At 37.5% G+C, this 15591-nt stretch overlaps 1 protein-coding gene across 18 annotated transcripts; it reads right to left on the bottom strand.

Moving 5' to 3' along the window:
• Positions 1-1291: 1291 nt before the first annotated feature.
• LOC127524796 (uncharacterized) lies at positions 1292-4494 on the bottom strand. 18 transcript variants are annotated; one of them, XM_051916713.1, is made up of 3 exons: positions 3186-4494; positions 3084-3134; positions 1292-2777 (listed from the first exon to the last, which is right to left on the bottom strand). In XM_051916713.1, the coding sequence occupies exons 1-3, from the start codon at positions 3851-3853 to the stop codon at positions 1784-1786; spliced, it is 1713 nt and encodes a 570-aa protein (XP_051772673.1). In that variant the 5' UTR covers positions 3854-4494; the 3' UTR covers positions 1292-1783. The 18 variants fall into 18 exon arrangements, with proteins under 18 accessions (XP_051772673.1, XP_051772671.1, XP_051772667.1 ...); XM_051916711.1 differs by lacking the exon at positions 3084-3134 and adding an exon at positions 2880-2930 and having other exon boundaries at positions 1292-2828; XM_051916707.1 differs by having other exon boundaries at positions 1292-1859; positions 2115-4494.
• Positions 4495-15591: the final 11097 nt, after the last annotated feature.

Here is a 15591-nt window from a genome sequence, read left to right as displayed (position 1 = left end):
TTTAGATTTTGTAATGTGCATATTTGTTGTGGTGGTTTTTGTGGGGTTGCATTGTGGTGTAAAAATAGTTATTTTAAAAATGTTTTGATGTGTTTTCTGCAGCAATACTGTAAACACAAGCAATAAACACGATTTCAGGTTACCTGTTACGTTTTCTACTTGAATTTAATTAATTTTTATAGCACTTTTTTATAGGCATCTTATCTAGATTTTTTTTTAATGTTCATTTCTGTTGTGCTGATTTTTGGGGTTGCATTTTGGTGTAACTAGGGCTTCTGCAAAAAAAATAAATAAATATAAATGTCAACTAAACATCTTTAAGTGTGGGCCAGCCTTAAGCAGAACAATAAACAACCCACTTTACTAGTGAAAGGCAAGAGTAGCAAGTAGCAAGCAACACCTTTTGCTCAGGGAGAAACTCTAAGAAACCTTCTCTGCATTATAGCGTGTGCTCGCGCTGCTGCAGTAAATGGTAAAGAAGATGGTGTTGTGTGTAAATGTCCTCGGGCACGCTACTTCCTGAAGGGGATTTTTCAGGAGGGGTTGAGCTCAAGCGGGTGAAAAGGCCTATAGGATGACTAACTCACACTGGAAAGTACACAGATCTCCTGGAGGTTGAGGGGCCGGAACACAGGTGTGGCAGGAGGCGAACGTGCCGAGATGAGGAACGGGTTAGGATGGTGTTTACCCATGGAAGATACAGCTGGGGGAAAAAAAGAGAGAGAAAAAAATCAGTGCATGGCACATGTGGACGCCTTTGGACAACTTCCTGAACTTTTATGAGGTTACACAGCTAGTTTTTGGTCAGCACGTATTATTAAAGGGTTCGTTCGGCCAAAAATGAAAATGATGGCAACAATTACTCACTCTCATGTCATTGCAAAACTGTATGATTTACTTTATTCTTAAAGCAAGACACTAAAGGCAAAAAGGTTTTTTTTCATGCATGATTTTGGGCTATTTGGCTTTTCATAATTAGTTTAGACTAGTGGAAAGAAAGCATCCAAAATACACTTTTAAGTGTTTATTTTATAGCACTGTAGATTTCAGTTACAATACATATCTTTAAAGGCCATCTTGCAAAATGAGTTTTTGCGACTGAGTCTGAAATCTCCACTTCAACATGCCAAACTTTTCATTTTTACTCTTATCTCCGGTTTTTACAGAAGGTTTTTACAGCCTTTTATTCCTGAAAACATGATTTCTGTTTCTGGCTGTTGACTATTTTCTGATTAATGTGATCAAGAGAGATATCCAAAATCCCCTCTGTAAAAACCATCAGTATGTTTCATCAAAATGAAATGATGAATCTGGCTTTATCCAATGATCAGTTTTCTGTTTTGCAAATTTATGTAAATGAGTGCATATTAAATTGATAATGCCTCATTTGCATATTTAAACAAATGAGAAAACTTATAATACGAAAAAATGTGAACGTTTTTTCCCGTTTGCCTGGGGTGTTTTTCCTTAAAGGGTTAGTTCATCCAAAAATTAAAATTCTGTCATTAATTACTCACCCTCATGTCGTTACAAACCAGTAAGACTTTTGTTCATCTTCAGAACACAAATTAAGATATTAAGATCTTTCTGTTCCTTCATTGATAGCTTACACAACAACCACTTTGACAATTAAAGTTCATAAAGAGATTGTAAAACTAATCCATATGAATTGAGTGGTTTAATCCAAATTTTCTGAAGAGACACGATCGCTTTATATGATGAACAGATTGAATTTCGGCATTTATTCACATATAAACATTGATCAGCAAACATGAACAGAAGCTCAACCGAACCTGTTTGACGCACGAGAACAAACCTCTTGCGGAAGCTCAAACGTGCTGCGTAACACGAGAATGAACCTCATTGGTTCTCGTTGAAGCTCAAAAGTGCTGCGTAACACGAGAATGAACCTCATTGGTTCTTGTTGAAGCTCAAATGTGCTGCGTAACACGAGAATGAACTTCACTGGTTCTTGCTGAAGCTCAAACGTGCTGCGTAACATGAGAATGAACCTCATTGGTTCTTCTTGAAGCTCAAACGTGCTGCGTAACATGAGAATGAACCTCATTGGTTCTTGTTGAAGCTCAAACGTGCCACGTAACACGAGAATGAACCTCATTGGTTCTCGTTGAAGCTCAAAAGTGCCACGTAACACGAGAATGAACCTCATTGGTTCTTGTTGAAGCTCAAACGTGCCACGTAACACGAGAATGAACCTCATTGGTTCTTGTTGAAGCTCAAACGTGCTGCGTAACACGAGAATGAACCTCATTGGTTCTCGTTGAAGCTCAAAAGTGCTGCGTAACACGAGAATGAACCTCATTGGTTCTTGCTGAAGCTCAAACGTGCTGCGTAACACGAGAATGAACCTCATTGGTTCTTGTTGAAGCTCAAAAGTGCCACGTAACACGAGAATGAACCTCATTGGTTCTTGTTGAAGCTCAAACGTGCCACGTAACACGAGAATGAACTTCACTGGTTCTTGCTGAAGCTCAAACGTGCTGCGTAACACGAGAATGAACCTCATTGGTTCTTGCTGAAGATCAAACGTGCTGCGTAACATGAGAATGAACCTCATTGGTTCTTGCTGAAGATCAAACGTGCTGCGTAACACGAGAATGAACCTCATTGGTTCTTCTTGAAGCTCAAACGTGCTGCGTAACACGAGAATGAACCTCACTGGTTCTTGCTGAAGCTCAAACGTGCTGCGTAACACGAGAATGAACCTCATTGGTTCTTGCTGAAGATCAAACGTGCTGCGTAACACGAGAATGAACCTCATTGGTTCTTCTTGAAGCTCAAACGTGCTGCGTAACACGAGAATGAACCTCATTGGTTCTTGCTGAAGATCAAACGTGCTGCGTAACACGAGAATGAACCTCACTGGTTCTTGCTGAAGCTCAAACGTGCTGCGTAACACGAGAATGAACCTCATTGGTTCTTGTTGAAGCTCAAACGTGCTGCGTAACATGAGAATGAACCTCATTGGTTCTTGCTGAAGCTCAAACGTGCTGCGTAACACGAGAATGAACCTCATTGGTTCTTGCGGAAGCTCAAACGTGCCGCGTAACACGAGAATGAACCTCATTGGTTCTTGCTGAAGATCAAACGTGCTGCGTAACACGAGAATGAACCTCATTGGTTCTTGTTGAAGCTCAAACGTGCTGCGTAACACGAGAATGAACCTCATTGGTTCTTGCTGAAGATCAAACGTGCTGCGTAACACGAGAATGAACCTCATTGGTTCTTGCTGAAGATCAAACGTGCTGCGTAACACGAGAATGAACCTCATTGGTTCTTGCTGAAGCTCAAACGTGCTGCGTAACACGAGAATGAACCTCATTGGCTCTTGCGGAAGCTCAAACGTGCTGCGTAACACGAGAATGAACCTCATTGGTTCTTGTTGAAGCTCAAACGTGCTGCGTAACACGAGAATGAACCTCATTGGTTCTTGTTGAAGCTCAAACGTGCTGCGTAACACGAGAATGATCCTCATTGGTTCTTGCTGAAGCTCAAACGTGCTGCGTAACACGAGAATGAACCTCATTGGTTCTTGTTGAAGCTCAAACGTGCTGCGTAACACGAGAATGAACCTCATTGGTTCTTGCTGAAGCTCAAACGTGCTGCGTAACACGAGAATGAACCTCATTGGCTCTTGCGGAAGCTCAAACGTGCTGCGTAACACGAGAATGAACCTCATTGGTTCTTGAGGAAGCTCAAACGTGCTGCGTAACACGAGAATGAACCTCATTGGTTCTTGCTGAAGCTCAAACGTGCTGCGTAACATGAGAATGAACCTCATTGGTTCTTGTTGAAGCTCAAACGTGCTGCGTAACACGAGAATGAACCTCATTGGCTCTTGCTGAAGCTCAAACGTGCTGCGTAACACGGGTGAGGAATGACATGAGGGTGAGTAATTAATGACAGAATTTTCTTTTTTGTGGGTGAACTATCCCTTTAAGAAAACAAAAGGAACATGAATGCTCACACTGTTAATTGCCATGTAATATGAAAGACGAGTTGGTTTCAAGCTCAAAAAAGCACTGTATAGGAAGTCATGCATTTTTGGGGTGAACTAATCTTCTGTTATACTTTTAGCAGAAGCTCCTACAGGTGGCATCTTGCAAACCAACTGCAAATCAAGATTTTTTTTTTTAGAGTAAAGCAGTCCAATAATGGAGATCAAAGCTGGGTGTTTATTCTTCTGAAGGAATTGGGTGACACGCATTTTCCATGACTCTGGTGGCCAGCTCATGTGTTTGTCCTCCTTGCCCTCTATAGAGACACTCAGAAAGAGTCACTGCTGCCCCAGACCCCCCTTCCTGGAAACAGCTGCATGCTGAGAGAAAGACGGAGAAAAAAAAAAAGGAAGGCAATAAAGTAGAGGGCTGGATGTATTTATTTGCTTGGTCTGGATTACCAGCAGCGCTAAGTTTCTCTTCCCACTAACACTTTACCATGAGAAGTCCCCGGTCAGAGTTAAGGTCCAGCGCACTACGGTAAATGCAACCACACTTCTTTGTGGCCCAATCACATTCTATATTCAAACACTGATGCATGTAGTGTGTGCGTATTTATTTGTCCCATCTGTCTCTACACAAGGAAGTAAAACTGCAGAATATACTGCAGTGCTTCTGTTTGACTTTTTCAACGGCAGATACGGTTAGAGATATGGTGTGTTTATTCCATCAAACAACTAAATGAATCCCAGAGCAGACCTGTGAGTGCAGCTGCTTCGTGAATTAAAGGTTGTTGTTTTTTCAGATGTAAGCGTGTGAGGAAAGATAGATCAGAAGGAAAAAGAGACAGAGAAAAAAAAGTGCTTTGCAATGCAGTGGTGCCTGATATTTTGGGTACTTTTGACATTTCGTATTCAAATGAAAAGATCAAAAAGATCAACATACAGTGGCCCCAAAAGTATTAGATGAAAAAATGTCAATGCATCTGTTCTGTTTACTTTGAACTTCACTTTTCTTCTTCATTTTTGCTTAGTGTCTTTTAATCAGCTGGTGTTTTGATTATTTTAGTAGACTTGTCCTTAACACAGCTGTCGTTTAGATACACAGCATTTAAACCATGTATTTGTTTGTTTTTGTTTTTTACTTAAAACTGAATGAATGGCTTATTGTGTATGTAAAGTGTACTTGTGCTATCTTTCATGTAAGTAAATGCCACTTGCTTTGGTATTTTGTTGTCTAAAATGAAGAGATTTTAAATGTAAACAACTTTTGCTATTATGTTATAATAACCTCAAAATTATTTTGATTCATCCCTATGTTTTAAATATAAGCAAAAAAGCGGTTACAGTAAAGCACTTACAACAGAAGTAAATTGGGCAACATAAATGTTAAAATGCACACTTTGAAAGTATAGCCACGAGACTTTAACGTTATGCATGTTAAACTGAGACTACAGTTATAGAATCAAGAATGAAGTTATGGCCAATATTTCCTCCTAATATTTCAGATCCTGTCATGAACACTTACAGCTGGGAAACCACAGTCGCTTTCACATGATATGCACAAGGATACAAGAGAAGAACATTTTCATGGAAAATCTGCCCACAGGAATGACATCTGTGATGCACGACTAACAGTTGATGTTCCACCACTAAAAGGACAATTTAAGACACCTTGCAGCCCAAATCCTGAAATCCCGAAAAAAATATGAGCTTCAAATTTGTGCTTTTAAAACCTGTGAATTGCAACACCCATTTAATTTCATTGGAAGTTCTGTAACTTACATGAAAATTTCGCCATCAATTACTCATCTTCATGTCATTCCAAACCCATGAGACTTTCGTTCATCTTTGGAACACAACTGAAGATGTTTTTAATGAAACCTGAGAGATTGAAAGTCTTCACTGAAAGTCTGTTCACCCAAAATTCTAATTCTTCAAAACATTTATAAAGAGATCCATAATCGAGCAGTTTAATCCAAGTCTTCTGCAGAGGCACAATCGCTTTATATGACGCCCAGATTTAATAGACTTTTATTCACATTTTGGCAAACAGAAGCTCAAGCATGTTTGTTTGTTCTAGCGCATCAAGTGTGCACTGCTGAACTTCTGTTTATGTTTGCTGATAAATATTTATATGTGAATAAAAGCCTATTCATTTTTGAGTGGACTGTCCCTTTAAGCTGAGTTTTTGCTATAAAAAAACAACAACTGAGTCAAAATTGTGTGTGGTGTGGACATTTATGCTTTAAATGCTGTCAACAGCTTAATATGTATTAAATCAGCAACATTCCTCTACGCAAGAATGATTTTAGGATCTAGATCAGCCTTAAGGCCCCGATATACTTCAAACGAAATCGAAGAATGAACTGATGTGACGTCATTTCGATACGGAAGCTTGTTTCCACCATGAAATAAAAAATAAAAAAAGGATTCTGACAGAATTGCTTAATAAAAACTCGGAATTGCGAGAAAAAAAGTCAGATTTGCCACTATATCTCGCAATTCTGACTTTATAACTCGCAATTCTGACTTTATAAATTCTGACTTTATATCACACAATTCTGACTTTTTAACTCGCAATTCCGACTTTATATCTCGCAATTCTGACTTTTTAACTCGCAATTCTGACTTTATATCTCACAATTTCGACTTTATAACTCGCAATTCCGACTTTATATCTCGCAATTCTGACTTTATATCACGCAATTCTGACTTTATATCACGCAATTCTGACTTTATATCTCGCAATTCTGACTTTATATCACGCAATTCTGACTTTATATCACGCAATTCTGACTTTATATCTCGCAATTCTGACTTTATATCACGCAATTCTGACTTTATATCTCGCAATTCTGACTTTATATCACGCAATTCTGACTTTATATCTCGCAATTCTGACTTTATATCTCGCAATTCTGACTTTATATCTCGCAATTCTGACTTTATATCACGCAATTCTGACTTTATATCACGCAATTCTGACTTTATATCTCGCAATTCTGACTTTATATCACGCAATTCTGACTTTATATCTCGCAATTCTGACTTTATATCACGCAATTCCGACTTTATATCTCGCAATTCCGACTTTATATCACGCAATTCCGACTTTATATCACGCAATTCCGACTTTATATCTCGCAATTCTGACTTTATATCTCGCAATTCTGACTTTATATCTCGCAATTCTGACTTTATATCACGCAATTCTGACTTTATATCACGCAATTCTGACTTTATATCTCGCAATTCTGACTTTATATCTCGCAATTCTGACTTTATATCACGCAATTCTGACTTTATATCACGCAATTCTGACTTTATAACTCGCAATTCTGACTTTATATCACGCAATTCTGACTTTATATCTCGCAATTCTGACTTTATATCTCGCAATTCCGACTTTATATCACGCAATTCCGACTTTATATCTCGCAATTCTGACTTTATATCACGCAATTCCGACTTTATATCTCGCAATTCTGACTTTATATCACGCAATTCTGACTTTATATCTCGCAATTCTGACTTTATATCACGCAATTCTGACTTTATATCTCGCAATTCTGACTTTATATCACGCAATTCTGACTTTATATCTCGCAATTCTGACTTTATATCACGCAATTCTGACTTTATATCACGCAATTCTGACTTTATATCACGCAATTCTGACTTTATATCTCGCAATTCTGACTTGCAATTCTGACTTTATATCTCGCAATTCTGACTTTATATCTCGCAATTCTGACTTTATATCACGCAATTCTGACTTTATATCTCGCAATTCTGACTTTATATCACGCAATTCTGACTTTATATCTCGCAATTCTGACTTTATATCACGCAATTCTGACTTTATATCTCGCAATTCTGACTTTATATCACGCAATTCTGACTTTATATCTCGCAATTCTGACTTTATATCACGCAATTCTGACTTTATATCTCGCAATTCTGACTTTATATCACGCAATCCTGACTTTATATCTCGCAATTCTGACTTTATATCTCGCAATCCTGACTTTATATCTCGCAATTCTGACTTTATATCTCGCAATTCTGACTTTATATCACGCAATTCCGACTTTATATCTCGCAATTCCGACTTTATATCTCGCAATTCCGACTTTATATCTCGCAATTCTGACTTTATATCACGCAATTCTGACTTTATATCTCGCAATTCTGACTTTATATCACGCAATTCTGACTTTATATCTCGCAATTCTGACTTTATATCTCGCAATTCTGACTTTATATCACGCAATTCTGACTTTATATCACGCAATTCTGACTTTATATCACGCAATTCTGACTTTATATCTCGCAATTCTGACTTTATATCACGCAATTCTGACTTTATATCTCGCAATTCCGAGTTTATATCTCGCAATTCTGACTTTATATCTCGCAATTCCGAGTTTATATCTCGCAATTCTGACTTTATATCACAATTCTGACTTTATATCTCGCAATTCTGACTTTATATCACGTAATTCTGACTTTATAACTCACAATATCTTTGAAAAAACTTTGATTTGATTGATTGGTTTATATCTCGCAATTCTGAGAAAAAAATCAGAACTGTGAGATATAAACTTGCAATTGCAAGAAAAAAGTCAGAATTGTGAGATAAAAAGCCTTTTATTTTTTATTTCATGGCAGAAACAAGCTTCCATAGAAAACGCTCAGCACATATTTACATATTTATCTAAACGTCTCTCTCAGCAGTGTGGGCGGAGTCAGATGTTCGATTACAGTATATCGCTGCTCACGTATTTCAAACTTCGTTTTACCCCTAAACGAAGAACAAAACAGAACTTCGCCGTGAGTATATCGGAGCCTTTACAGATGTATGAGCATGACGGGGCAAAAGTGGATATCAGTATCTCTACAGTTCATCTACAGTCAAACCTGTGTTTATTCAGACACCTTGAACATTTCATTCTTTAATACAGTTTACTCACTATAGTTGGTAAAATGGTATAAAATATGACAAGATTAAACTGTTTCAGAAAAAAATAATCTTAATTATGTCAGATAACACTTAAGCAAAACATGGTCAGGTCAAAGTGTCTGAATAATTTTTGGTTCCAAATTTATCATCAATTTTACTGGTAGTCCTGTATGAAGAATTTTTGGGTATAATATGTCACAGTTTACTTTATTTTGCTATCCTCACTTACAGAAATGAACTGTAGTGTCCTGCACCCACTAGTAAAATATATATCAAAAATGTCTGAATAGTTTTTGGTTTGACTGTGCATCTACTTTAACCATTAGTCACCATCCTGATTAATGAATATCATACAGCTAGTAGAACTAGTACAGCTGCATATTTATCCGATGAGCTGACACTTTCTCTTTCAGTCACACTTTCCTTGTGAATACAATTACTCCCCATGGCTCTGGTTTTATGACTTCTGCCCACTATCAAGGAAAATTCCTCATTTATCACTGGTTTAGGACCAGATGAATGTCTTGAAAGGATGCCATCAAGTCTACGTGACATGGAGACTTATGTGGAGATATTCACATTTGGAAGGTCTTTCAGAAGCTGCACTTTTGCAACACCTTCTGCAAGTGACCCGTGACCTACTTCACTTCTCATAAAGCATGAAGATATACAGACAACATGATGAACAACATACATGGAATGTCCTCACACAAACACTTCAGAATTCCCCCAACGTACCTCACATTTCCTTGTAATCTATTATTTGGATTTGTTTGCTTATTGTTTTACATAACAATCTATTTCAAAGATCTATGCAGTGTATGTTTATGTGCCCATCATATATGTCTTAATACACTAGATAAAATATTTTAAAGATGGAAATCACATTCATTTTCCTTTCTCTCAGTAGCACAATTAAGTAAATGCATGGGTGAATTTGAAATAATTTCACTACTTTCATTTCTGTAATTTCGGTCTCAGTGTGCTGCTCTTCTAACATGAAAATGTTTGTTATTTTAAAGAACCATTACAGGTGTTTCTCTACATTTGTTTCTAATCAATATGTTTCAAATCGGGGATACTGTTTAAATTTGTAATCGGTTGTTTCCTGCACGGTAAAAAAAATATTTTCATGACTTATCACAATATCAAATCAACTTAGAAATTAATGTGGTTCAGATAACATAATATTTTGAGTTTCTGTTGATTAAATCAATCGCCTTCATTGTATTAACTCAAATTTTAATTTTAATGAACTCAAAATTTTAAGGCAACCAGGTAACTTACTTTTTTAAGTTAAACCAACAATTCTTTTTTACAGTGTGTGTCTAAATATAACTTTTCATCTTGTTTTTAAAAATTTCCTTTAACAAAAGCCACTTCCTTAATGGCATCGTCCTCCAGGAAGTGACTATTTTAGAGGGAATACAACAACATCAGTAAACAAAAGCAATGGAATTGATGAATTATGTGATGTTTGTGGTATTATAAATCATTTAAAATATATACTTGAAAAAAAAAAAAATCAACTTTAAAAATAGGTCAGAATTTTAAAACAATATTTAAATGGTCTTCCTTGGAATCCATTTTTGTTTGTTTGTTTTAATTGTGTAAATAAAGCATGTAATATATCAAAGTAAATAAAGAATGAAATAAAGCTTAAGTGCCTGTCTGATATACTTCCTTAAATATTCCCTTTTTTACAGTCACACAAGCATATTAATATTTTAAAAAACTTACAGAAGACCCGCCAGTGTCACAGTAATGGTTCTGAACTTGTTTTTGGTTCATACATTAACAGATGCACAAACGAATCACTATGCCGCATGTCACCCATTAAAACCCGTACTGGCTGCTGCAAATCTGATGCAACTCCGTCGCACAGCAGAGATGTTCTGCGCAGACCTCGAGGTGATTCAACCGCTGGCAACAAGTCAACAGAAACTCTTTATTATAAGCTCATAATGTCTCACTGTTTAACAGCACAGCATGCTCTGATTATTTACCACCTGAACAATAGTGCTCAAGAACACAGCATGCTCAGCATGTTCACCACAGTCCAGTGACGTACAAGCTGGAGAAGATGCATATTTTTAAGGTGTTCCTTTTCAACAATTACTTGCATATACCCAAGATTAATATTAGAAACGTCTGCTGGGACTCTGGTGTGGTGCGTCTCACAACTCTGGTTTTCACATTAGAAATCTGAGAGATGCTGGACTGGTACAAGGTTCTGACATTCGTTCATTTATTTTTGCTATAGAATTCTCTGTTTAAGAACTACAAACGGCTGGTAGGGACTACAATGAGCTTCTTCCCGGGTTGGTGACATCACTAACCATAAAATTTACATAAACCCCGCCCCCGAGAACACACAACAAAGGGGGTGAGGCCATGTTGGGCTGCTTTAGAGAAGAGGAAGAGTTGTTGTAGTAGAGCAGGGGCACTCAACAGGCGGCCCGTGGGCCGCATCCGGCCCGTCAGCATTAAATTTGTGGCCCGCGTCATGCTAAATATGAATGTATTGTTCTTATAATTTGCATTCAAAACTGACCGTTAATATTACTTCAGTTCTTCCGCGTACACTGCGCATGACGCATTTTTGAATAGTTTGTGCACTAATTTAGTTGTCCACAAGGTGTCAACACTGAAACGGGCCATTGTTTCACAGTCTGAAAAAAAAATTGGATTCTGACCTAGTTTAAAAGTAGAGGTAATAATTAATTAATAATAATAATAATAATAATAATGAAACCTTTGTAAAGCGAGCCTGAGTATAAATAGGCACTATAAAAAGTATCAAAAAATTGAGCAACAGCCAAACCTGAAATTACTTGTGATAACAATGTAGACTTTTCACTAGGAAAAAGAACTTCTCTTCATCAGTTCTTAAGTTTATTTGCTCAGTAATGTTTTTCCTTAAGCATTTGGGCCTTTTTCATACTGCATTAAGAATACAGCAAGACAAACTATTAATCCTTTTTTAATGACATTTTTTTCTTGACACTATAAGTAGGACAACCATTAAAGGACAAGTACTTATACAAATATTGTCTTAACTAGGCCTAAATAAAACTTTTGCGATCCAAGTTGTATGCGGCCCTTTGCATTTTATGTGGTTTAAATGCGGCCCTCTTGGCCTCCGAACTTGAGTACCCCTGTAGTAGAGTGTTGTTGACATGCCGTCATTTTAACAAACGAGGGTCAATTCAATGCTGGATTTGCACAAAAGATTAACATGACGGCACATGCTAGTGGATGAGTTGAATCAACTCCACAGCAACTACATAAATTTATCCACTAACCATTCAGAAACGTCTAAAAGTTGTAACTTCTTCCTGAGTCTCTCCATCAGTGTCGACTCCGGTTTGAACAATGTAAGGCTGAAAACTTTCGTTATTTTGGCTGCGTGAGATTCTCCAGCTTTGTTGTTGTCGAGCAACCGAAGCGCGAGCTGTTAAAGCTCCGCCCTCTTCTGGAAAGGGGGCCGGGAGCAGCAGCTCATTTGCATTTAAAGGGACACACACAAAAACGGCATGTTTTTGCTCACACCCAAATAGGGGCAAATTTGACAAGCTATAATAAATGATCTGTGGGGGATTTTGAGCTGAAACTTTGCGAACACCAGAGACTTATATTACATCTTGTAAAAGCGGTATTACAGGTCCCCTTTAAAGCAATTTAAATGCGTGTTAGCATTTAAGCTCCACACTTCACCACAATGGTAACCCCCAAAAACACTAACATAACAGAAACTTTTAAATACCAACATAATAGTACATTAAACATGAACAAGTCTCTCAATTTTCTCATCTTGCTAAAAAATGCTTCAAATAACAACATTTACTCTCCCAATTCAGCCCCTTTGCAAAGCATGATGGGAAGTGAAAGACCTGTTTAATTGATTGAAACGTGTTATTTCAAAATGAAAACATCAAGTCAAAGAGTCACCGTTTAACATAACGCAATCACATTTGAACTAGAGACCTATGAAAATAAATTGTTTAAATAAAGTGAACAGTATCAAAAAATCTTTTTTTGAGTGTGTGTTTGCTATATGAGTTGGTGATCGGAAAGATTAGATTACTTATGAGGGCTTTTTTAAAGCGGAAGGGTGTCATTTCTTCACCACTGGCATCAAGAAGCAGAACAGCGCATTGAAAATGATTCTGCAGCAGTTCTTTATGTCACAAATTTCATGCTGTGCCATCTCTCCGACAGTAAGGAATACAGATGGAACAAAACAATAAGCTGTTTAAATTTTTATCCGTTTTTTGCTCTGATGATGAATTTATTTCCACATCCTGACTGTGCTCTGATACTGGAGCACGTGCTTTTCCACCCGCATGCGGCCTGATGCAAACTCCTCCGGTGCAGCTGAGCGCCGGTAATGGAAACTGCGACACAGGCTGCCACTTCAAACGCGTGCCAAGATAAAAGCCCTGACAGAAGAGCATCTTGGCTCAGTGTGTTTCTATATCTCATTCAGAACTATTGCAACAATCTCTCTCTCTCTCACACCAGATCCTCCTTAACCCTCACCACAATCTTCATGTAGATCACAGTCGCTTGATCAAACTTCAAAGTCAACAACTGAAACAACATCCCATTTCAGCTGACATCATCATGACGGCATGGGCGGGGAAAATAACCAAACACATTTCAACCACTTCCCTCCATCCGAGCGATGACCGCCACATGAAACGGAGATGGTGTAAAAACAGTGATGTTTTTCCTCCCAAAACCCCATATTCCTAAATTAGCCTGGTTGGCACTCACTGGCTTTAAAATAGGCACTTTGAGGAATATCAGAGAAGTTGTCGTTGTGTTTGAGGAATCTGACTTCAAATTTTGAGGAAACACAAAATGAGGTTTGCTCAACATTAAATCAATACTAAACAATGGCAACAAAAAAAATGAAAATTCTTATTTTTTTATGGAATATTGAAGTATTTATTCTCAATGATTTACATTTTTTTAATTCATCTTTGTAATCTTTAATCAAAATGTCTTCTCCTCCCTCTTGCAGTGACGTTTCTTCTCTTCTCTGATGACGAGGGCGGAACAACCTGTCACTCACGTGAGATCCACCAATAGCAAACCACAACCATCCAATCAATTCCCCACGGACAAAATCAAGCCCCGCCCTACATTTGTTCTTGTTTGAGAAGCCGTTCACTCAGATATACATCACAATAGAGAAGAAAAGATATTTTGGTGGTATATCACTAAATTAACATATGTTGACGTGAGAGCAGATGTTGTTTCGTGAATGCGCGTTTTGTAAATAAAGTGGTAAATGATGTTGTTTTGTGCTAACAAAGCACCTGCGTCGCTTCATAACATTGAGGTTAAACCACTGGAGTCACATGATTACTTTAAAGCTGCAGTCCGTAAGTTTTGCCTCTTTGTCGCCATCTCTGTTCGAAACCTGCAATTGCAGTTATTTGCGGAATTATCATCTTTATGTGGATTGTGCATCGGCACAGCTCCTCAGCGCAGATGAATCTAATGTTTGCTATCAGTCACCACATCGGTGTGGATTCTGTACTTCGGAATCACAGATTGTAGTCTAAGTATGACTAAAATAAGAATTTTCACCGGAAAATGTCATCTAAACAAGTAACATGTCTGCCACTTTTGTTCTGACCAACTGAGGAAAAAAGCATTACAATAAATCGTGCTGCTAATGGTGATTAAATCTAATGATCGCTTAGCTTAAATCACATCAAACCGTGCAAATTATTATTATTGTTATACTTCAAATTGTTAATGTTAACAACATCTGCATTGCGTGACAATGTGTATTTAGCGTGTATTAGCGTTACTTGTAGTTTTCAATTTCTGTAGCCACTCCGCAGTCCGACGTCTTTTGCTTTTGACTACGGGTGAATCTCCAGTTGTCACTGATGATTGTCATATCTGGATTACAATCCGCCATTAAATTGATAAGTTTAATTATCTCAGCTGCTGTGAGAAAAGGCTATAAATAATCCGCCGCCTGGAGCATCCTCACATATAGCCTACTAGCAGGGACTCCTTCTTTCTGTTTACAGACGTGACGTAATGACGCAAAGAGGAACGGCTGCATGCTCGAATTTCCCGCGGAAACCCACCAGTACCGATTTTATTATAAAACATTATTACAAACTTACCGTTGTGAATCGGGCTAAGGTAAGGAGATAGTTTTGAACACTGGCTGGTTATGTACTTGCTCAAAAATTGTTTTTGGATCATTTTTAACCAAAAAAAGTTACGCACTGCAGCTTTAATGTTTTTTTGTTTGTTTGTTTGTTTGTTTTTTTAAAGGCAAATGCAATTCTGACTTTTTGCGAGTTTATAACTCATAAATCTGACTTCTTTCTCAGAATTGTGAGACATTTATGAACATTTTGAAGCAACAAAGTGGTAGTTGCGTAGACTGTCAATGGAGAGACGGAAAGCTCTCAGATTTCATTTAAAATATCGTCATTTGTGTTTCGAAGTTGAACAAAAAAAAAAATCATTTTTGGGTGAGCTAACATTTTAATATTATGTTTGAGGCAAAAAAAGCAAACATTCATGGGGTCTTTCAACAATTTTTTTTTTCTGATGACATCACAAATAAAGCATACTTTTCTTGCTTTTTTACTTATTGCTGACGTTATACCATGATATTAATGAAGTC

This window comes from Ctenopharyngodon idella, chromosome 13 (assembly GCF_019924925.1).
Source record: "Ctenopharyngodon idella isolate HZGC_01 chromosome 13, HZGC01, whole genome shotgun sequence".
Lineage (NCBI taxonomy): Eukaryota > Metazoa > Chordata > Actinopteri > Cypriniformes > Xenocyprididae > Ctenopharyngodon > Ctenopharyngodon idella.
The sequence above is the reverse complement of the archived record's forward strand: the minus strand, read 5'-3'. Positions and strand labels throughout refer to the sequence as shown.

Excerpts from the sequence above, each read along its gene's own strand:
- LOC127524796 (XM_051916698.1), bottom strand. The coding sequence starts at position 3,853 with ATGAGGTTCATTCTCGTGTTACGCAGCACGTTTGAGCTTCAACAAGAA. Across the intron at positions 2,778-2,828 it reads CTTCAGCAAGAACCAATGAG|GTTCATTCTCGTGTTACGCA; the intron begins GTTCATTCTCGT and ends AGAACCAATGAG.